Below are 21,902 nucleotides of genomic sequence, written 5' to 3'. Positions count from 1 at the left end.
TGATTTTTCAAAAGCGTTTCATAAAATTCATCATAATATTCTTCTTGACATTAAATTGTGTGGTTTAGGTATAAGCAATCCTTTTCTTTCATTATGTATTGAAACTTATTTTTTGTTTGTTAAAAAAATTGATTATATTATAAAAAAGATAATTCTGGTATTATTTACCCGAAATAAATACATTTTTTTTTTTATTATCATTTTGTTTATAAAAAAAAATCCCAAGTTTGTGCAATAATACAGTTGTTTGTTGTTCTAGTAGTATGTTGTAACTTGTAGTGTACCTATATTTTATAAGTTAAAAACATTGTTCTGTTATGTTAATATGTTTACTTGTACTTGTACAGTCTGTAGGTTAATGGTATTTACCAATAGTCTATGATTTTTTTTTTATACTTATTTTTAAAAAAAAATATATATATATATAAATATACAAATTTGTACAACGACATTAATAATACATTTTTGTTATATGTTTACTTTTTTTAAATATAGAAGGCGTGGGCTATGACCTTCCGATCCTTGTAGATGAGCCGTTGGTTGCCTGCTTACTTATGTATAATAATTTGCTATTTCTTGCAAAAAACAATAAAAGTCAAACATGTTTTATTTATAAATATGGTCAAAAGTAGACTTGAAAAAGAAAACCTATGGATACATATCACAGATCCTAAAAAATATGTATTTATAAAAAGGTAAAAGTGCAAAATGAGTTTGATTTCTGGTCTCTGGAATAGTTCTGTTAAACAATTAATGGTAGGTATGTGTAAAATTTCAGTTTAATGAATTGTGTCGTTTTTGAAAAAATATGTACCAATTCAAATTGCAACTGCTATTAATTGTAAATAAGTGCATGCATTATAAACGGTTTATAAAATATACAACAATATTTAAGCAATATAAACGTTCTGCAAGTGGTAGAAATAATAAATTCAATGTACCTATTGACATAAATGTGCTTGAACATTTATTTTTAGTCTAAGGGTATATACGATTAGGGCTGATCGTCTGTCTATAATAACTCACTGCCATAGTTACCCCCATATAATGGTAATTAACAACATATTTAAAATAGTTTCAAATATCTGTTGATTCACTCACAGTTATAGACATAATAAATAAACAGTGAACAGGTGTACTCTACTATACATAGGTTCTAGAATAATAATAATAACAATAATAATAATAATAATATTTATTTGAAGAGAACAAATAAATAATTACGTCCTTACAGGCAAACAGTACAGAATTTAACATAAAACTTTAACATTGGTAACAAAACATGCGACTAAAACTAATACAATTAAAATGTTTAAAGAAGACATCATCAAAGGAAACATAATATAACAGTTAACATAAATACCGATCAAGAATCTTGGCTAGGGAATCATAAAAAAAAAATCAACATTGCCTATAATGTTTGTATTGCAATTAGAAAAAAAAACCTATATGCATATCATAAATAGTCTTGTTTTTGAGTTGAACTTCTTTTTCCAGGACCAGCTGACAATCTCAGGGACCAGTCGCAGGACAACCAGGTACATCTAATCAAAAAATTAGTATCGAACAGCCCAAGGTAGAAGATACACAAAACATACCCTTAGCTCTTAGGCATATGACAGCACCGATGATAATGACCTTTGCACTCCTAACCCACCGACACTGATTTCTTTGCTAGGTTCGATAGGATTAAGAGTTTGAATAAATGGTCCGACGAACAAATCTCCCGCTATATCTAAAGGGCCCGGCAGAATCCTTCTATATTACACTTGAGAAGGGATATAGTAAATATTGCCTTGGAATAGTATTTGGGCAAGTATAAGGTACTTACTTAATAATAAAAACAATTATTAAAAAATAATAATTACAAAAAAAAAATTAATTAAAAAGTAAAGCAATCATGTTTTTTATAAATTAGCGTCGTTTTTACTTTTTACATAAATTAAATAAAAACCACGCGCCAAGGCCAAGGCTTCTGGTATTCTATTTTTTTTCTTCACTTTTTTAAAATAAAAGCCAAGCATACAACCGCCTCCCGAGTCCTGTCAGACAACCACTACACCTGTATAAAATCTAGAAAAAAATATATTATAACAATAAAAATCCACTAATGCTGCGTTGCTTTTTCCTTCCATATATCTTTTTTTTTTTTGCTGACTGCCACATCGAGAAATATGAGACTTAAAATAATTGCTTTGTGGGATCTAATAACCCTACAACATACTTTTACCATCATACTTTGTGGGGTCTCCAAACCTTACATGTTCAATTTATTTCAATAACAATTTAACTCTTAAAAGCTGTTACTGGTAGGGTCAATACACCTCACATGGCAGTCAACCTGTTACCTAGGTAATTATTTATGAAAATTATTTCAATTGTTTAAAAAAAAAACACCTTTAAAAGTATTGTGCAACGCATATCAGACGTTTGTAGTCTTGAGCCGTTTATTATAACCTGTCTTGTTTATTGAACTGTCACACTACTGTGGTTGCAGTCCAACCTTTGGTGGCACAGTACAATAACTTATAACATTACACAGCGTGCACCAGAAGCTATTTTTTACTGTGTTTCAATAAGTTTTTAATTAAAGTGTAATTGAAAAACAGATGAAAGAGAATTATAAAATTAATAAAAATGTTAATACCTAGTACCTGTATACGCGAAGAACACATGACAGTGTCTAATATTGTTTACTCAGCGACTACTAATGTAGAAAAACTAAGACAAAAAAAAAGGCCAAGGTAGTTTTTACACCTTAAACTACGAAATTGTAGTGTTAATCTTATATAAAAAAAATTACATTTTTTCGAACAACTTTTAATTTTCAAATTGATATTGAAAAATTGTTCGTATTAACTTTTACATTTTGTTTTTTTTTTTTTTAAAAACAAATTCTAGGTCGGAGTTAATTTTTTTTACTCGAGGTCTGCGTTAGTATAACGTTTATAGGGACGATATAGTAACAAATAATGGTATATATAATGTGTTATTAATTAAATTCTATCGAAGCATTGTTGTACTTATATTAATAATATATTTATATTATATATTATGATTTTATCTAATATTTGATTTTTAACCATAAGAGATATCCAATTGAACTTTCAAAGATGAAGGTCGAAAAAGTTTCCAACCCTTCTGGTGAAAAGGATTAATTTTGTTTGAAAAACATTTTGTGTTCAACACTCAACATTTAACCTTTTTCATATTGTTAAATTAAAAAAGGAATTCCTACTGTGTGAATTTGTTTTCACAATGGTTCGACAAATGAAACAACTTTTATTATAGTGCATATTTTTAAGATTTTTTTTTTTTAATTGATTCATACTAATTTACGCTATAAGCACCATGTTTTTTATGCACTTATCTATTTTACTATTTTTTTAGGAACTTTTTTTTAATTAGTTTATGCAAGAACTTTTTTGTTAGACCTTTACTCATAAAGTTCTTTCGATAACTTTGTTGTAATAACATTTATGACAAAAGTTGTTTCAAGAACTTTTTGGCCAGGACTTTTTTGTAGTAGTTGTTTATTGTAAAAGTTCTACAGAACTAATCCACTTAAATGTAAATGCATGCATTTATTTAACCGAATTCTAACAATAAAATAAGCTAACTCTTTTAAGCTCGTCGGTGCAGATGCTAGGTAAATAATGGGTTCAGCGGTTCTTGATATATTTGCAAATGTGAATACCAATTTATTACTATAAGTGAGAACTTTTATATTTTAAATATTTTCTAGTAGTAACTAACTTCTATATCAGAACTTCTTCATCAAAAAGTTCTCGTTGATGTTTTATGTTAAAAATGTTTAACCTGGAAAAGTTGTTGTGTGAAACAGTTAAACTGGAACACTTTGAAAAAGTTCAATAACTGTTTCGCGCCCGACGTTGAAATGCTTTTATCAATACTGACATACAGATGTATTACCTACGTCATAATAAACCGCACGTACAGGTTGGCATCGAAGCGTTTGTTTGTTTAGAAGTGATTTTGTCACTTGAAACAATGTGAGCTGCCCGCCCGAACGCAGCGTGTTCCGTCCCAGCCGTGCTGTCTCTATTTGATATTTGTCAATATCGTGTGTACCTATTTATTTTCCCGCCGTTAAATTACTATGATATATTGTCGTGGCGCCAAGACGTGTTCAACACAATTTTTTCTAGACACAGGTATACGCATATGCATCTGTGGTTTTAGCTGATGATTTTTGAACGTTTAATTTTCCCGAACATTATGTGCGTTACGTCCGACTTTACATTTGTGTTGTTATAATCGTAAAATCATTTACTTACTGCGATGGCTAGTGAATAAAAAACATTCTAAAAACCGTAAATTAAAAAAACAATAGTACCGAAAACGCTTACACCGTGCACGTGACGCGTGACCTTGTGACGTCCGCAACGCTAATTATCTATCGCAGTCGACGTTCAACGGCCAACGCGGCACGCGCGCTCAACCCGATTGATGAGCGAGCGCGCCGCCGTCAATCGAGCGGGTTGAGTTAAGCGCCGATTACCCACCCGGCACTGCGGCCGTTGCGTGCCACCCCACCCGGCAACGCTCAACACAACGCTCAACGGAGGAACGGTCGCGGCTTAACCGCGCGCAACCGAGGAGCAGCACGTTCGTCGCGACGATAAAATAGGCACCTATTATACATCAAGTGTGTATCAACTTGTATCATTTGTGGGTGGGGTGGGGGGACTGAGCATAAGCAGCGTTGTGTACGGCTCAACGCGCAAGTCAACCGCGTCGTCTCACTCTCGGCAGTTATAAAGAGACGGTGGCTCACGGGTTTTTTTTTTTTTTGTTTGGTACCAATACCGCCGTCCGCCATTTTTTCTCCATTTATCGATGGGTGCGCAAAGTGCGGGCGTGTGATACCATAACGCCTATAATAGTGTACCATCCGCGGTCGTAATCATAACATATTTTTACTCATATCGCGGCGTGATAATGATCGAAATAATTATAATAATATTATAATGCAATGCCGTAGCAGCCACTCGGTCGAGTTGGGTCTGTTTTGCTCATAATCAGCAAACGACGATCGGACATCAATGCACGCTTAATTTTTGTCGTTGATAAATTTTTTTTTTTGCTCTCTCGAGTTATTATTATTAGTTTACGGCTACATATAATGACGATATTATACTGCTGTTATTATAATAATAATAATGAGTGGTATTTAAACATTAATAAATAGGCTAAAGTTGAATATTGAAAATAACACCAAAAAACTGGTTTTGCAAACGACGAGGAAAAAAAAAATTCATCATGACCACCGCCGTCGATGTAAGTACAATGTTTTTTATTGTTGAGTTTATAAATATTATTATCGTGACGACCATCTGTAGTTCGGTACAATCGCGGTTACAAATTACTATTCCCCACGACGCGACGCTTCCGTTTCCTACTTTTTTTTTCTCACCATTGTATTGTTGTTGTAGCTATTATTGTTGTTGTTGTGGTAATTTAGTAGTACCTTACAAACGTTGACCTTTGGTTGTCGATTTCACACGACTAATTATCTTGTTTGGCGTTCTCGTGTTAATCTCGTCCAACGCCGAACACCAGATATTTTGTCTACCGATTCGGATGTCATCATCGTTGGCTGCCGTATAGTATTCGTGTCAAGTGTTAGTAGTAGCTCAGTTACCTAGAAAATCGGTTTTGGCTACCGCAATACATTGATACGTTCACTATAGCTAGGACCGTTAATTCGTGAAGTGATTTTTGTAAGAGGCCAAATAGGACTTTAGTCATTCGGTCACCTACCGAATCGTTGTCGATTATCTTGTATTCATTTATCAATTTTTATTTATTTATTACATAATATCGTTGCTATTATTTTTTTTTTAAATATCGAATATTTTCTATTGTGCCGCATATATATTATTATGATATTATGTAATTCGATTCTACGACCCCGCATACACACATTCGATAATATTACAATTTAATTTTTTATAATCTGCAATAATATTAAATAATGTTTGCTAAAAAGTTATAATTCCAAGATGACAAAATACAAGTTACCGATTTGTAGATAATTAAGATTCGAATAAACATTGTAAACAATATTAAGTTAAAAAAAAAAAAAAAAATTTAACAAAATACGTCTTACATTTATCTACAGCTAACAATAATAAATAATCTTAATAAGCCTAGTTTAAAATTGACGATTACTAGAACTTGGTATGTAACCTTAATTCAATATCGCTTCATCTAAAATATCTCTAAATCTATTACTTTAATTAACAACCAGAGTAGAACAAATTTTTAATAATTTTAATCTTGAAAAATATATGAGTACTAAGTTTGGTAATCTACGTGTTAAAAAGTTTATTTAGCTAAAAAAAAAACATTGTATTGTTTTAATTTTTAGACAAAGAACAATTTTTAAGTTACAACATTTCTCAAAAATTAGGTACATTATCCGCTAATGGAAAAAAAAATGTAATTAATACAATATAATGTTTAGTTTTTAATTCTGTTGTATTAATAACTGATGGATAAATTATATTATTGTAGAGAAATTCCTCTCAACTATATTCAAAGAATTGATAATTATATAGTCTAGAACTAAACTAAAATTATTAAGTTTTTCATTTCATTTGTGTATAATAATACTACCATTCGAAAAACCAACATTTTTGACTTAATATCATTTTCTTATTTCAATTAAATCCTGTAAAAGATGTTTTGTATTTGTATTCGATTTTGGTCATTAAATCGGTATCATTTGTATTACCTTAACACAATCGTTAATGTCTAAAAAAAATGTATTGACCAGTCTAGTGTTTAAAGATGCTCTAAATAATAGACTTTTTTTTAATTTTTACATAAGCTTATACCATTTATTTAAGTAGTTTTATATTCAAATCTGAGATAACTATATTATCTTGTCAGAGATTTGCTTAAACGCTTTATGAATATTTAAGCAATCTGAGAAAATCAGATTTTATTTAGAACAATTTTTCAAGAGGTATAATAGTTACAAAATTATCATATTTTTCATTATTTTTAACAAGATTTAATTTACCTAACACCAAGTGTATAATTTCTTGTACGGTGGTAGGTAGGAATAAAATTAAAACTCATGTTTTCTCATACCATAAAATATAATGTTGTTTTTAATTCTACAGTAGCTTCATGCATAGAACAAAAAACTTCAACAACATTAAACTATTTAGTTGTATTAATTTTTTTTTTTTTTGAAATTGAACACCATAAACGCAAAGTAATAAAATAAATAATTTCAACCGCGCTAAGGAAACTAAAACCCATAAACAAACCCAGCAGTCCTCCTGTGTTGGCTAAAATAAAAACCAATAAAGATTAAATCTTACGTTTATCTTAAAAATGTAATTATTTAATAATAAATATTTTTTATCTGTGCGTTTCAATTTACGGTCAATTCTCGTCATGGCGAATGTATTTTATATGTGATTTTGTTGGAATATTTGAGTAAGCGAAGGAACGCTGTATTTTAGTTAAAAGTATAAACTAGTTAGAAGTTCAAAAGAAACCAAACAAAAAAATTAGAAATAATGAATAATTTGAAACGTTAAGAATCTATTGTAGTAGTTTTTAGCTTCTGCCGTTCCAAAATTTGTATCATTGAAATTTATTTGCGAGAGTTGACATTTAGACAAGATACCATTATGGAGGTGATGCCTTTAAAAAATGTAAATACTTTTTAATTGATTCAATTAATTTCCGGCACTAATTTTCACTTTTGAAAAATTATCTTACAGATCACTAAAAAGTTACTTGGTAGAAAATAATGTTGTTTGTAACATTCTAAATTCATAAAATTAGTAATTTGCCGTACTATCATCTAAAATTTGTAACTGAAAAATATAAATACAATTTTCCTCTAAATTACATAATTACATTACTATTATTCAAATATAGTTATTTGAGTGATTTATTTTTATAATTAATTCGTATAATTGCATTTGAATAATTAAATATCGAAAATTGTTTTTAAACCAAATCAACAATCATATCATTTTGGTTTTTAAATTATTCTAAATAACACCTATTTAAATAAACTGAAAATATAATTCAAACAACTTTTTATTTGAATTAATTTTCATTCAAATGAAAAACTATACCGAACTCTGTCGGTAGTGGGGGTTTTTTTTTTAAGAAACACTTTAGTCTTAAAACCTTACACTTTTTTTTCTAATTTAGTTACTTGTCACTTCTAGTTAAAAATGTTTATTATTATTATTGTTAATATATGTATAGAGTTACCTATAGAAACTTACACAAAAATTCTGTAAACCCGAATAGTTCTCCTTTAGTGTAGCCAGTAAATTGCGTCTCTTCAAAATAATAGTGTACCACTGCCATATTTTTTCTATATACATTAAAAAAGAAAGAATTAACTTAATAATTTATCCATAGGTTTCTACATATATTTAGTTACCAATAATTTGAAATAATTTTTATTTAATTTTTTGGGTTTTCATAGTTTTAGTTTTAATGCTTCTATACTTTTAGACTACTTGTATACTATTCACGTGTACTCGGTGTGTACATAAACATGTATATCATGTACATAACCAAACAAATAATTATTTATCAATTAATCAATAGTACTTTTATAAGGATTTCGCTTACAGCGTATTATATCGGTTTATATATTCCTTAGTCTGAAAAAAATATAATTTTTTCTATTGTTTCTATGTTCTCTTTTTTTTTTTGTATTTAACGAATCAATATGTGTTTGTATAGCTTTCTTGTGGGATTCTTTGCGCCTTGAAAAGTCATCATTGTTGGTTCAAGTGTGTTGTACCCTGTTATTTATTACTTTACGATTGTGTTAAACACATTTTTAATAAACCAGTCTAGTATGACTCACGTTTTGTTTTTATAATGTTTTAAGTACAACTACTACCTCTATACGTTAATATTTTAGTATAGTAAATTATTCATTCGATTTTGTAAAGTTATTTGTTTGTATTCAACAGACCTCGACTCGAAAAACATTTTTTTTTTTTATTTTCCACCACATTTGTATAATTAAAGTCCCGAAAAAACGAAATGTGTTACAAGTTTATTGATTTGTTTTTTTAATTTACTCAAAACATAAATAAACTGTTACTGGCTCACTTGAAATAATTCGTATCTCGGCCGGCCAAATATTTCGGTTTGATTTTGTAACTGTTCGATAGAGGCGAAGACGATTGTACTTTATTGTAACCAATCCAGTGACATCCCGGTAAACAAGTACAGTTTGGCAAATGCGTTCCATTCAGTAAAGAACTCATGTTCATTATTGCTGAACTAAATCTCAATTCCATTGCCACTAAGCGAATATTGAGTATAAATATGTTGTTTTTAACTATGTAGTTAATAAATTTAATTAATTTACATTTCGCTTTGTCTGAACACTGTTCGTCTCTTTTACCACAAATTCTGGTATAACTATCTTCTGTGTAACAAAACATGGGGGGCAAATTATCGATAAAATAAATTTAAAAAAAAATTCAATTTGGTTCGTTAAGTGAGCTAAAAATTATATTTCTTACTTGGCATGTAATACATGACGCATTGACAAAACATCAGAGTGAAATTCGCTTCACATTCCATCATACAGTTCCTTTGGGTGTAGGTTCTATAGAATCGCAAACGTTTTTCGTCGGAATACACGCACTGTCTTTTCTCTCTCGGTATTGAGGCTAGCGTCGGTGTGGCCATACCTACCGACGGTCGTATTTCCACAGCCGTTTCTCGGCCAGGTGCTATAAAACTACCGAATGAAGATATCTTTGGCGTTTCCACCGGACTGTGTAACATTACCTAACAATCATCGTCTCATTATTTTTATATTGTTTAAATTGCTTAAAACTGTAGGCAAATATACTTTGAAACCATAACTGACTTCGGACGAACAATAATATTCGTCTATTTCAGCGTCCAAAACAACTGTCAGTCCTAGATGGTTGCCGGCTCCCCAAGGTCTCCAAGGTGTGTACCCAGCTGGAGTATTTGGAGGGTAACCATGTTCAGGAGTCCAATTGGCCGAAGGGTTCGGGAATGAAACGTTTAAATCGGACACATCTTTTGGGTTCCGGAATATCAGTTCTGCCTTAAGTCTGTTGAACGAACAACAAATGCCTTCATCCGTGAGGGAAGGATTGAATAACTCCGAACATGCCATCGGTTTGCTTGCCCACAGACATGTGATGACCATTTCATGACAAGGTTGCGACACTCTTATCATAAATTTCCTTAACGATTCCCAATCGCCCGTGTGGTTGTCCATTAATGAGTCTAGTACTTGCGGATCCTCGTCACAAAAATCGCTTAAGAGGCGACGATCGATGTTGCTTTCATAATCAGATGACCTTTGTTGAAAAAAAAACATAACATTGTCGATTTTCAATATAAATATTGTCTACACGGTTTTTGGAGTATTACGTTTCCATGATGAGTTGTGCCACTGATTTTCTGGCGTTATTCATATTGCATATTGTGATTGCCGGAAACGGTATACTCGTCAGCTGAGTGGCTTTCGGCGATAGACTTATAATAACAGGCATATCGTTCCATTTGTGTACTAGGTTGAAAATGAAGTACACAGCGGTTATTACAGCCAAGCAAAACGATATAATCCAAAATCCTCTGAAATGGAATAGTTGAAAACATGTAATTTGTTTTCTAATTTCTATTTTATTCGTGCTGCGTTTGTAACGCTATTTTTTTGTTGTAAACAATATCACCTAAACAAATATAACCTCTAATGCACTGTAAGGTAAAGTTCTATTCAATGTAAAATATTCTTTTAAAGAAATAAACTTAAGGAAAACCTTAACAAAACTTTCTTTAAATTTCAGAATGTAAATTATTAACCTTTCTGTTACTTTTAACAACGAGTTATAACAGAGATTATAAATATACCTTTCACTTGCGCTCAATTCGTTGTTGCCAGCGTATCGTAGACCGTGTAACGTAGTGTTTAATGAGTAGTCGTTCAACATTTTTCTCCACCGGCTTCCTTTTTTTTTCTTTTTTAGCAACTTGGACGCTGACCAAACTTGAGAATTGTTCTTTGAAAACATTCTCGACTGCTGTTGTTTATTGTTAAAAGGGTTGCTTCCATGACTTCTTACCGGATGTCTATAAGGCTCAAAATCCTTAGCGTAATACATATTGAATATCGTTTATAATTAAATTTTTTTAAAAAAAGCTAATAATCTATTTATTCGATTAAACGTTAAAAATGTAAAAATAATATGCAACTTGTTACTTAAACTAAGTACAAGTTAGGTATGAAGTAATTTCTACAAAAACACAAAGGGAGAACTTATTGTTTTCTAGTAATTTTGAAAATGGTTTCTTTGTTATTTTTAAAAATAATCCTTTAGACCGAATATGACGTCGCCGTGTTGTGAAAATATTGTAATAGGGTTTCAAAGTTAAAAACTGAATGTGTGTAAATATTAGCTTAAGAAAATGTGTAATTTAATTAATAATACTTTTTTCACTTGTTCAGGTAAACATGGAGGAATCGACAGAAAACGAAAAGGAAAAAACAAAAGAACTGGATGAAGCTCACAAGTAATTTTACAAATTATACTTGATGTATAACTTTTTTTTTTTACTGTGAAGTTGTAATAATGAAATCCATGTTTTCAGAATATTTAAAAAAATTTATTCAAAAGCTCCAGTGATTTTGAAAAATTTAAAAGACGAATCTATCGATATTGATTTCAAAGAAAGTATTGGCAACGATATAGACTTGTTACAGAGTATGTATCATGATTAAACAACCATTTAATTTACATTTCATTACGTTTTTGTTATTGAAATATTATATAATGGCATAGTGTGGTGTATACTATAATATATATTTTTATTTTTATTACATAAGTATAATACCAAAATATTTTTAGTTGAAATCAAACTAAAAGAAGAAAAGTACGAATCGTTGGCAGACGTAGTTATGGATATAAGACATGTTTTTTTGAACTGTTATAAATATTTTGGGTGTAAAAATGAAAATACTTCAAAAACGTTAGAGCTCGAAGAAATATTGGACAAAAGCATTAGTTGTCTGGACGAGTAATGATATTTTCATAATTATATATTATAATAAATTGTTTATTCATACCTATCATGTTTGATGGTGCATTTGTGAATATAATTAATAAGCATAACCATTTTGCCTTAGCTAAGTACATGCTATCAATGCATTATTTATATGCCTATCAATATATTATCTATGTCATAATTGTTTTTGGTGGTTAATTTTAGAAAACACAGATAACTTACTACGAGTCCCGTACAAATACCCAACAAGAGAAAGTCGTATTAATAGATTCGCTGAATTCTAAAAAACTTTGTCAGATTAATCTAAAGTAAATGTAAAAACTATCCGTATTAATAACCGTTTTCATCGTAGTTAAAAAAATATATATATATTTATCTATTCAAAGCGTTTTGTAAACCTTAAAGTCATTATTCATAGATATCGGTTATAACTACGACTCGTTGACTAAATCGGCAAAATATGGATTCTTTTATTACTACTTTAGATCATTCTTTCTCGGACAGAGTTTCATCGAATTCGGCGATTCCATCAATAGGACATCCCTTTTGTAAGTTAGAAAGAAACTTTAAATTTGCATGCTTATAATTGTTCACTTGTGATGTTTCTAATTAAAACACTTAAGCAATATTTTTAAATCAATAGTGTAATTATTTACAATTTTTTTTTTTTTTTTGATATAGAAGGCTTCGGCTTTTGGCAGACGTTCAACATGCGATAGACGCATTTGAATTGGATAATAAATCAAATTACAAATATAGATATCCTAAAGGTATATTTTTAAATAATTATTATTTTTTGTTTGTGGTATAAAAAAAAGCTTGCAATATTTTTAAATTCTAATAACAAAAAAAATGTATATTGGTATACTTATTTTTGATGCAAACTCAGCGAGCCAATACAATTTATAATTTATTTTTTATATTTATTTTTAATTAGTGCATATATACATTTTTTTTTCAGATTGTTATGATTCTGTACTGCTCAGAAGTGTTGCTCATTGTCGCCCAGAGCGATTAAAAGAGTACCACAAAGTTCTGTCTAACACTCTCACCACCGACGAGGATAGTGCTACACTGTTAGGAGAACTACTTAAATGGGAAAACGAAGTCAGTTTTAACGAACATTACAGTTATATTAGCTCAATGTGGGAGGTAAGTACGAAAACAAATAAATTTAATGTCAAGTATATTATATAATGTGTATCGTTTATCAAATTTCTATTTTTTAGTTGCCAGAAATAGGAGACTTTCTATCAATTTTGTTTAGAGAATACGATTTTGAAATCATTAATCAAGGTGAAATTGAAAGAATGTTTTTAATGCCTAAAGAGTCAACCGCGATGGGCAAAATAATGACAACGTTGCTTATGCCCATAAGAAAGTCGAAATATATCAACAAAATAATGCCGTACAAAGTATGGTCGGAAAAGTTGTCAAAAAAAGTATCCGAGTGGTTCAAAGTTTATCATTCAAAGAAACGAAACAAAGTAAATGTATGTTTTTATTAACAATTATTTTATGCCTATTGAAAATTTTAAAGCGTATATTATATTATAATGTATATTAGACGATCGTTTGCTTACGAAAACATCCAAATAATTAGTATTTCCTTATTATGTATATTTTTTAGGTTTTCAAGTCGTTGGGTATTCATGCAGACTTTTGGGCCGTCATTGGCGATAAAAACCCATTAGTCGATTATGATTATTGTGAATTGTCGTACTTAATGAAAGTTTGGCTCGTGAAAGGACTCTGTGATTATTCGACTGTAATTACCTAAAAAAAATTGTTTTTTAATAACAACTTGTAGTAATGTGTTTTTTCTGTTTTAGAACAAACATAAAAGGGTAAGTGATATTATACTGAATTGCAACGAACGGCAATGTACAATTTGGAAAAACGAAATGGAAACTGAAGAATATTTCTACTTGAATAATATGCCAGACCTAAGATTGTATTATTCTCATATATCGTATGATGAGGTAATTTTTAATAAAAACAGAAACTGAAAACTGATTCAAAATGGTTTTTTTTTAATAAATATTGTTCTGCATTTTTTCCCTGTATAGCCTGACTTTGAATTTCTGAAAGTAGAAGAAGTGGACGAAGAAGACAAGGAAGGCGCAACCTCGATTATATCCGGTGCGTTAAAATAGTTAATGCTATATTTTGATAAAAACAAAAAAAAAAAATGTTACGTGAAAATAATTTATGTTTACAATATAACTAGGTGTTCGTAGTATATACCGTCCAAGGTCCCGCGTCAAGCCGAACGGGAACAATTTTAAACTATTAGCAGACTCTGTTCAAGGTATCCGTACTTTTGTTGAGGATCTCATTAAAGAAGACAAACCCGAAACCGAAAGCCTGATAAATTCCCTAGAAGATTTCATCGATAAGGTCGAACCAGAGGAATGCAATTTCATTGTTTTAAATAACAATTCAAAAATAAAACTATTTAAAGACTGGAAATCGTATACCGAAAGATCGCAGAACGTTGTTGATGAAGTACTTTTTTGGGAAGAGAAAGAAAACAAACATTCTAAGCTCGATTTAGGTAATTTGATAATGTCACGCTTGCTTTTCACATTATCGTTGTTTTTTCGCTTGGCAGTTTTTGTTTAAATTTTTATATATATATATGAGCTAAAATTTAACTGTGCTTTCATAACTGTCAATACTTATTTTTAACCATATTTTTTTTTTTTAATTGAAAAGTAATGAAAAACAACTTATTGATCTTACAGCATTTATCAGTGACTAATGAGATGCCTCTTTTTGTTGTGCTGATTTTATTATTTATTACAAATTCTTAAAAATTATTTAAAACTAACGACTATCACATAAGAATACACATAGTCTTAGTTTTCCTGTAAAATTTTAGATTTTTTTAGCTATTTCTGATATTAAGTGCTTTAAGCTAAAACCACTTGCAATCGGTCAACTAATTTCTATTTTTTCCCCCTAGAAATATTTCTAACATCCAATTATACTTAAAAACAGCTAAGCATTTGGAAGATCACTAGACCTTTTTAATGCAACCGGTTTTGACAATTTGCTAACTTTCGACTTATAGCTATTTAATTAGCTAAAACAAGGTCTAATGAATGTTATTTAAGATTAACGACTATGAAATTGATATATATATATATATATTTAACTACAAAAGATGTGGATTTCTTTGTTATGTACAATGTGTATATATTATACATTCTTAATTTTTCCTTTATCAAAATCAAAACTGCATTTCAATATATATTTAGAACATTTTTAGTGTTTATTTAAAATATAGTTTTTTTCTGTTTTTGTTCCTGACATTTTGTTGTTCAGTGTAACAACGAGTTCGTTAATTTGAATTAAATATTAGCCAAACCAATATGTGTATACAAAAATCAATATAATATTGCATAACCTAAAACTGAACAATTAAAATGGAACATATTTACAAGTCGTGCATACAATGTAAACAAAGTAAGCTGTGCCTGAATGGTTGTTGACGTTTTTTTAAGCCCCTGTTTAGAAATATTTGAACCCTCCCTCCATTCTAGTTTCTCCAACGCGACCAGCTCTGTTTAAAAATGCTATACTGTAGCTTGATCGCCAATGGTATTGTGAATGTATTTTTTTGGACAACGGTATTCTTTTTCTGCGGTTTTGGCTTTGCAAGACCATACCGTCCAACATTTAATTGACAAACGAGATAGGGGGGGGGGGTGATAGTGATAAGTGTGTATGAGTTTAGGGGAAACCGGTGGTTCTTGGATAATTGATAAGAGACACAGAAAGTCGGGGAAAGTTCTCGTTTAAATTTGCCCTAGCCTCAAGTTATGATGGTTACAATATTAGTTGACCGCGAGCCGGGTTTAGATGTATTAATTTTGACTATTTGAAAGCACCTCTTTTTTCCCTACTATCACGTTTTTTCCGTGTTATCCCATACCGTTTCGCTGCTTCTATTCATTTTTTGTATTCACTCTCGAGTTGCTGTTAAATTTCTGCCAACAGGAGAGAATGTGTCGTTCGCATATGCTAAAAGTTCGATTTTTGTTTTTCCCAGCCTGACATCTTCCCGATCCATTCTTACTTGCTTACTGCTTTTTCCTAAGGTTTATTAAATAAAATTGGAGACATGGCATCGATTTGTCTTGACCCTGTCGACAACACCTTTATTGCTCTTGGCTTCTGAGTAGTGGGCCCTGTGATTTTATCTCGGTAATTTGCGCGTACAGTTTAAAAGTATATTATTATTTATATATCATTTTGTTTAGTTACCAGCGAGGAAATAATATTAGAGAAGCGCAAAAGGCGAGCAGTGGTCCATCAAGGGTTCGACTTCAACGCCGGCGATTCCGACGAGTACCACAGTGACAAATGGGAAGATTCAACGTTTTGCGATTTTTCTGATTCCGAAGACGAATGGGGCGCTTTGCACCAATCGAAAAATTCCAGGTCCAAACAGACGAACCATGCCCCATCCAAGCTGTCCGAACTAGAGAAACAATCTAAAGAAAAAAACAAAACGCCCAAAAGACGTTTGCAGAAGAACAATAGCGTGGACGACGTTGCCGACAATCCCGACGCGCCGTTCGAGGAACCGACAAACAAAAAGTGTAGAAACGGAATGGTTAAGAACAGCCGGCAAAACGTTATTGGACCGAGCGAGTCCAACGACAACGAAGCGGAGAGTCCGATAGAAGACCGAAGACACGCTAGTTTAAAAGCCGACGGTGCCGGGGCAATGACAGTCCAAGTCAAAACCGAATATTCGGCTACGAAAAACATATTGAAAGGCGTTAAAACCGAACCGTCGACCGATGACGGCCAACGTGCAGTGACCATCGGAGCAGATGCGTTGCCGACTAAACATTTACCGATGCTGATTACTAATGGTGTGGACGGCGTCGATAGCTCTCGGCAGGCATCGGACGGACCAGTAACGAAAAAATATAAAAACGATATTATCAGCGACGACAACCAAAACGAATTGAGTGTATTCGACGACAAAGAAGACATTGTGGTATTGTGTAAGGAACCGACGAAAGACCAAGACCCACTACCAAAGTCTGATGGCAAAACTTTGGGAGTTGGCGATGATGGTAAAGAATCAATTGGCAAAAAATCGGGCCAAGAGATGTTAAACTTAAAAGACAACGAAGTCATAGCGTTGGACGACGAAAATTCCAACGATTCGATCACAGTGAAACCCGCTAACGAAACGAACAATGTTATTGTCATTGAAGACGAAGACGATAAAATTGTTATCAGTGACGATGAGGAAGAAGATGATGTACAATTTGTGTCGGTCACTACGAACACAATAGCTACTCTTCCGAAAATCTCATCGGTCATGTCTAACAGAAACATAAGTCAAACCCCCCCGCGCCGTAGTCCTGTAGTCATCAACCGCAACAGACGTCAAGTTCAACAAGCTTCCAATGGTGTTTCCGTGCCAAGGCTTTCGCCTAACGTCACGGTTATGCCGGCCAACGTCAGTCTTCCAAAGGGAATTCAAGTCTCCGTGGTGAGAAAACCTCAATCCACAATACCGTCTCACTTCAACATGACCAAGAGACACTCAACGACCAACCGAGGAGTCAATGGCCATACTACGACCAACAACAATTCGTCGCATGTCAACGTAAAGTGCAAAGTCATTTCTAAACCGAATTACAACGGTGAAGTCAAGTTTTACGTTAGTCTGCCCAACGGTAACCATCATCCGGTGTCCGACGAGTTGATCAATCAATACCTGAGAGAGCACAACAACAGATTACCGGATTACTGGTTGGTACCGTTGTCCAGAGACGTTGCAAAGCAATACGGTTATTAAGTTTTTCAGCTTAAACCATGATGGCATGCAGCAATGTTAGTAGAAAAAAAAAACCAAACCAAGAAAAAGATTATTTATTTCTACTGCTTTTTTTTTTAAATCTACAAGTATATATTATATATGATATAAATAATGGTTAAAACTTTTTTTTTTTTGTAATGTTTAATTGTTTTTTTATAAATGTCTTTAATAGTTACGTACCCACGAAAACAATTTTTTATTGTTAAAAAAAGAAAAATAATGATAAGAGACTGAATTACATTTTTTTATACTATTTTTTTTATTGCTTGTGATGTCTAGAATCCTATTCTTAAAATACTGTACATACCTATTAACTATTAATTTAATTGGCTAACCCAAAAAGTGATTTTCGCCAATTTCCTTTTTTTTTTTTCATAAGTGATCATTTGATTATCATGCAATTTTAAAATGAAATATTTTGTTAATAATTCTATTATGTTATAATAACTAATTGTAAATTGTAATATAAATAAAAGTGTATTGTTATTCCTATATATTCTGTGTTATTTTAGTTTTTAATATTTTAAACTAATGAAAGCGTATTTTCGGTATATACTTTAATATTGCATTTGCTATTAAAAAAAAAAAAAAAAAGTTATATTTATGACAGCTAATTAAATTTGTTTTGTATATAATAAAATAATTTTGTGATAAATAATAATATTATGTATTATATGCTTAGTACAAAGTTATTCATTTTTTAAACTAATAATTTAAGAATATTAAATACTTTTTGAACCTAACAATCATACAAACATTTTTTGTTTGCCTGCTATCAAATAATAGTACAGTTAATTGTGGAAATTTAAAAATGTCTATGGAGTATGGTGGCCTAAAGCATTTATAGTGAAGTCTTCCTTTTAAAAAATTATGGCTAGTAAAACATTTAAAACTTCCATTATTTGGACTTGACCTCATAACGCGTGTTCTAGAAATAGTAATAACTAATATATGATCTTGCCCAGAACTTGCAAGTAATACCTTATTTTTTAATTTTAATTTTAAAAAAAATATCAAACAAACCAACAAGTACAACACGTTTACGGATAAATTTTTGAACGAATTCTGATCATTTTTGCACTAGAGTACAATTTTGGGTAGGTATAACTTATGTAACCTTGATTTTCACTGTGTACATAGGTATACTCTGTATACTCTACGGCCAAAATAAGTTTTTATATAATAAAATATGTAGGTAATACAAAATTGTTTTCTTATAATAATAAATTTGTTATAATATAGGAAAAATTTGTTTTATAGTTAATATTGTTATCGTTTTCTAAATATTGTTATTAGGAACTTACCTGAAAAATATACAATGATGGCCACCTCGATCGCAATAGTTTTCTACTTTTCAGTTCTGTTTTGTAAAACGACATTTTTCCACTTTTATTTACGGACTACCTACGACACAGAAAACGATATTACCATGTACTTATTTTCAACAAAAAAATCTTTATACACTAATACAATGTTCAATACGAGTTCAATTGCTAGTTGAACAAACAGGTTTTACAGGCGTACATTGTTTTTGTAAAAACATATTATTTATAAATACTTATACTTATATCTATATATACTTGTACTTAAACAAAAATCTGTGTTTACAACGCGGGTCGCATACTTGCGGTTTGTATTTTGACTTCTACAACAGTTTTTTTTTTATTAAACTTGAAAAAAAAAAATTGAATTTTAACATAATGTAACATAATATAGAAATTAACGGTAATTCGCCTTTTAAGTTTGAGTTTTCATACTTAAAACCTAAAAATCAATTTCCTACATATTTTTGTCCGTTAATAATTAGCTTTTTCCGTTTCAAGTCCCATTTCCCCTCCTCTAAACAGTTAAACGCCTATATATATATATTTGTTTTGCCTCTGTAATAAGAGTTGAGACTTTTATTTATAAGTAAATGTACTTGGAAGTTGGATTATTTGGACTCTTAATCTTAGTAATTGATAGAGAACAATTAAGCGTTCGTGCTTTTTAAATAAAGTTTTCTCGGAAATGTACTGATTAATATTTGAAAGAAATATGCGAATATCTTACCTTATTATAGTAGTATGACGTTATTAATTAGTAACTATAATAATAAGTTTAAAGTAGTATATTTTTCTACACTATTTACACGCCTTGCGGTTACTCCCATTTGAATATCTTGACTGGTTCGCCAGTAAATTTTATTTTACATTTACAATAAATAGAATATGACCTTCGCATATAATCAATATAACTTGCACATTTATATGATAACAATTAATTAAAATTCGTTATTTCAATTAAATAAAGCAAAAACAATAAGAAAAAATAACCAATATAATATAACTAACAGTGACGATTACAATATTGCAATACAGAGTGATCATTTTATCGTGAACCACTCAATATCTCAAACAGGGTGTAATAAGAAATTTAAACACATTTTTTCATAGTGCTCTTATGCACTATGTGATCTCAATTTTTCACAAATTTAAAAGTTCCTTTTCCCTTTCCAAATTAATTAATCTTATATACTTACTTTTGAAACACAAACGGTAACGCATACCTACATTTCATTAACATTTTAATTAAAAAAATAGGAACATAAAAATTCGTGGAAAACTTAGATCACATTTAATTAAACCCAATGAAATATTGAGTGGTTAGCGATAAAATGATCACCCTGTATATTTCATCATAAAAGCTTTGTCCATTTTCAAAAGTGTCCAATTTTTAAACAATTTTTTTCGAGTTTGCTTGTTTTTAGGATTAAAATCTGTTAAATTATACAAATTTGAACGAAAATAGTTCATACATATTTGACCAAAATAAGTATTTAAATACTGATTAACCTATTAATGTACATATGTAATATATATGGATACCTATACATATAATAGGTATGCTCTACTCATTCTTTTTTTAGAGGAATCAATCACAAATGTATTATATTTATTTTTAAGGAATGAGGAATTCATTCGTTTTATATCGGACTGAATTTAAATGAATGGAATTCAAAAAAAAAAATAATAATAAACTTTGGTTTAAAAATGAGAACTATCTTTAATCATAGTATTGGACAAAATTTGAGTGGTATCATTATTCATTGTACTGGTTAGTCAGTGATCACCTTTGGGACGTGGGCAGTGAATATCATTTATCTATAAACGAATAAACTATTATTCCTGTATAATATTCTCTGACAAGCAAATCGTCTACATTTTTATTACTCCCATATTGATTTGCTTACACTAAAAAAAAAAACAAAATTGTAAAATCATACAAATACAGACTCATAAATTGAGTAGCCTATTTTCAAAACTGATAATGTAACCGAAAAAATAATATTATGTTATTATTTTTAGTTTAACTTAAATTTTATGGTAATACATTGCGATCATTTATTCTTGAGAACATTTTTCTAAATTCATTATTTTTCTGCTAAAAATATATATTTCTGTCGGATTTGGCGGGTTTTTCTTTCTGAAATTGATTATGTACCGTTATAATTCCAAACATTTATTTTTTGCAATGATACACTTATTATAATAGTAACGTTTGTTGAATCAAAACGTATTATCTAAATTTGATCAATATACCTAAAGGTTTAAGTATTTTGTTCACAAATAAGATAAGATTAGCTGACCCGTTTTACCAATAGTTTATTGTATAAAAAAAATAAAAAATTGGAATAAAAAATTTGTTACGAATAAAACCGTGAATTTTTTTCCAGTCTTAACCACCTTAAATTCAGAACGTATTAATTACACTTTGGAGTTCCATAACTAATTATCTGAAATAATTTCTCGATTGGGTTAAAGTTTTTGAAGTAATATGAGTATATGACGCGTTTTTGAAAAAGTAAACTGTAATTCATTCGTAAATTCATGTAAAACAATAATAGATTTTTTTTTTTACACAATGTGTAATGTCATTCGATTTGGCAACACTGTCGATCATCTTTTGTTTAATCCGTGATAACGCTTATCACGTG

The 21,902-nt window shown here is 30.5% G+C and overlaps 2 protein-coding genes across 8 annotated transcripts; one reads left to right on the top strand and one right to left on the bottom strand.

Annotated features, from left to right (window-relative positions):
• The first annotated feature begins 4,727 nt into the window (after positions 1-4,727).
• LOC126845937 (uncharacterized) lies at positions 4,728-18,277 on the top strand. Of its 4 annotated transcripts, none has more exons than XM_050584990.1 (12): positions 4,728-5,301; positions 11,519-11,583; positions 11,662-11,774; positions 11,919-12,087; positions 12,757-12,845; positions 13,037-13,227; positions 13,305-13,562; positions 13,706-13,843; positions 13,908-14,057; positions 14,145-14,217; positions 14,306-14,632; positions 16,344-18,277. In XM_050584990.1, exons 1-12 carry the CDS (start codon positions 5,284-5,286, stop codon positions 17,903-17,905), a joined length of 3,153 nt encoding a protein of 1,050 aa, XP_050440947.1. In that variant the 5' UTR covers positions 4,728-5,283; the 3' UTR covers positions 17,906-18,277. The 4 variants fall into 4 exon arrangements, with proteins under 4 accessions (XP_050440947.1, XP_050440946.1, XP_050440948.1 ...); XM_050584989.1 differs by having other exon boundaries at positions 4,733-5,301; positions 13,305-13,568; XM_050584991.1 differs by lacking the exon at positions 4,728-5,301 and adding an exon at positions 11,277-11,454 and having other exon boundaries at positions 13,305-13,568.
• On the bottom strand, positions 7,135-20,081 carry LOC126845943 (pickpocket protein 28-like). Of its 4 annotated transcripts, none has more exons than XM_050584999.1 (10): positions 19,979-20,081; positions 19,231-19,330; positions 10,924-11,159; positions 10,444-10,647; positions 9,887-10,370; positions 9,552-9,822; positions 9,395-9,454; positions 9,133-9,328; positions 8,286-8,377; positions 7,135-7,325 (listed from the first exon to the last, which is right to left on the bottom strand). In XM_050584999.1, exons 2-10 carry the CDS (start codon positions 19,303-19,305, stop codon positions 7,195-7,197), a joined length of 1,749 nt encoding a protein of 582 aa, XP_050440956.1. In that variant the 5' UTR covers positions 19,306-19,330; positions 19,979-20,081; the 3' UTR covers positions 7,135-7,194. The 4 variants fall into 4 exon arrangements, with proteins under 4 accessions (XP_050440956.1, XP_050440957.1, XP_050440961.1 ...); XM_050585000.1 differs by having other exon boundaries at positions 9,905-10,370; XM_050585001.1 differs by having other exon boundaries at positions 7,242-7,862.
• Positions 20,082-21,902: the final 1,821 nt, after the last annotated feature.

The sequence above is a fragment of the Adelges cooleyi genome, unplaced genomic scaffold, assembly GCF_023614345.1.
Source record: "Adelges cooleyi isolate 19-005CV unplaced genomic scaffold, UGA_ACOO_1.1 ACOO_flye_CR_arks_rails_tigmint_CR_PRNA_8, whole genome shotgun sequence".
Taxonomy (NCBI): Eukaryota; Metazoa; Arthropoda; class Insecta; order Hemiptera; family Adelgidae; genus Adelges; species Adelges cooleyi.
The sequence above is the reverse complement of the archived record's forward strand: the minus strand, read 5'-3'. Positions and strand labels throughout refer to the sequence as shown.

What these genes read in the sequence shown, in the direction of transcription:
- LOC126845937 (XM_050584989.1), top strand. An exon ending in CAAATATAGATATCCTAAAG is followed by an intron (nt 12,846 to 13,036) that starts GTATATTTTTAA and finishes TTTTTTTTTCAG; the next exon opens with ATTGTTATGATTCTGTACTG. An exon ending in ATATTAGCTCAATGTGGGAG is followed by an intron (nt 13,228 to 13,304) that starts GTAAGTACGAAA and finishes TCTATTTTTTAG; the next exon opens with TTGCCAGAAATAGGAGACTT.
- LOC126845943 (XM_050584999.1), bottom strand. Translation starts at nt 19,305, where the DNA reads ATGTCGTTTTACAAAACAGAACTGAAAAGTAGAAAACTATTGCGATCG. An exon ending in AAGTCAGTTATGGTTTCAAA is followed by an intron (nt 9,823 to 9,886) that starts GTATATTTGCCT and finishes GATGATTGTTAG; the next exon opens with GTAATGTTACACAGTCCGGT. An exon ending in CGTCATGTATTACATGCCAA is followed by an intron (nt 9,455 to 9,551) that starts GTAAGAAATATA and finishes TTTGTTACACAG; the next exon opens with AAGATAGTTATACCAGAATT.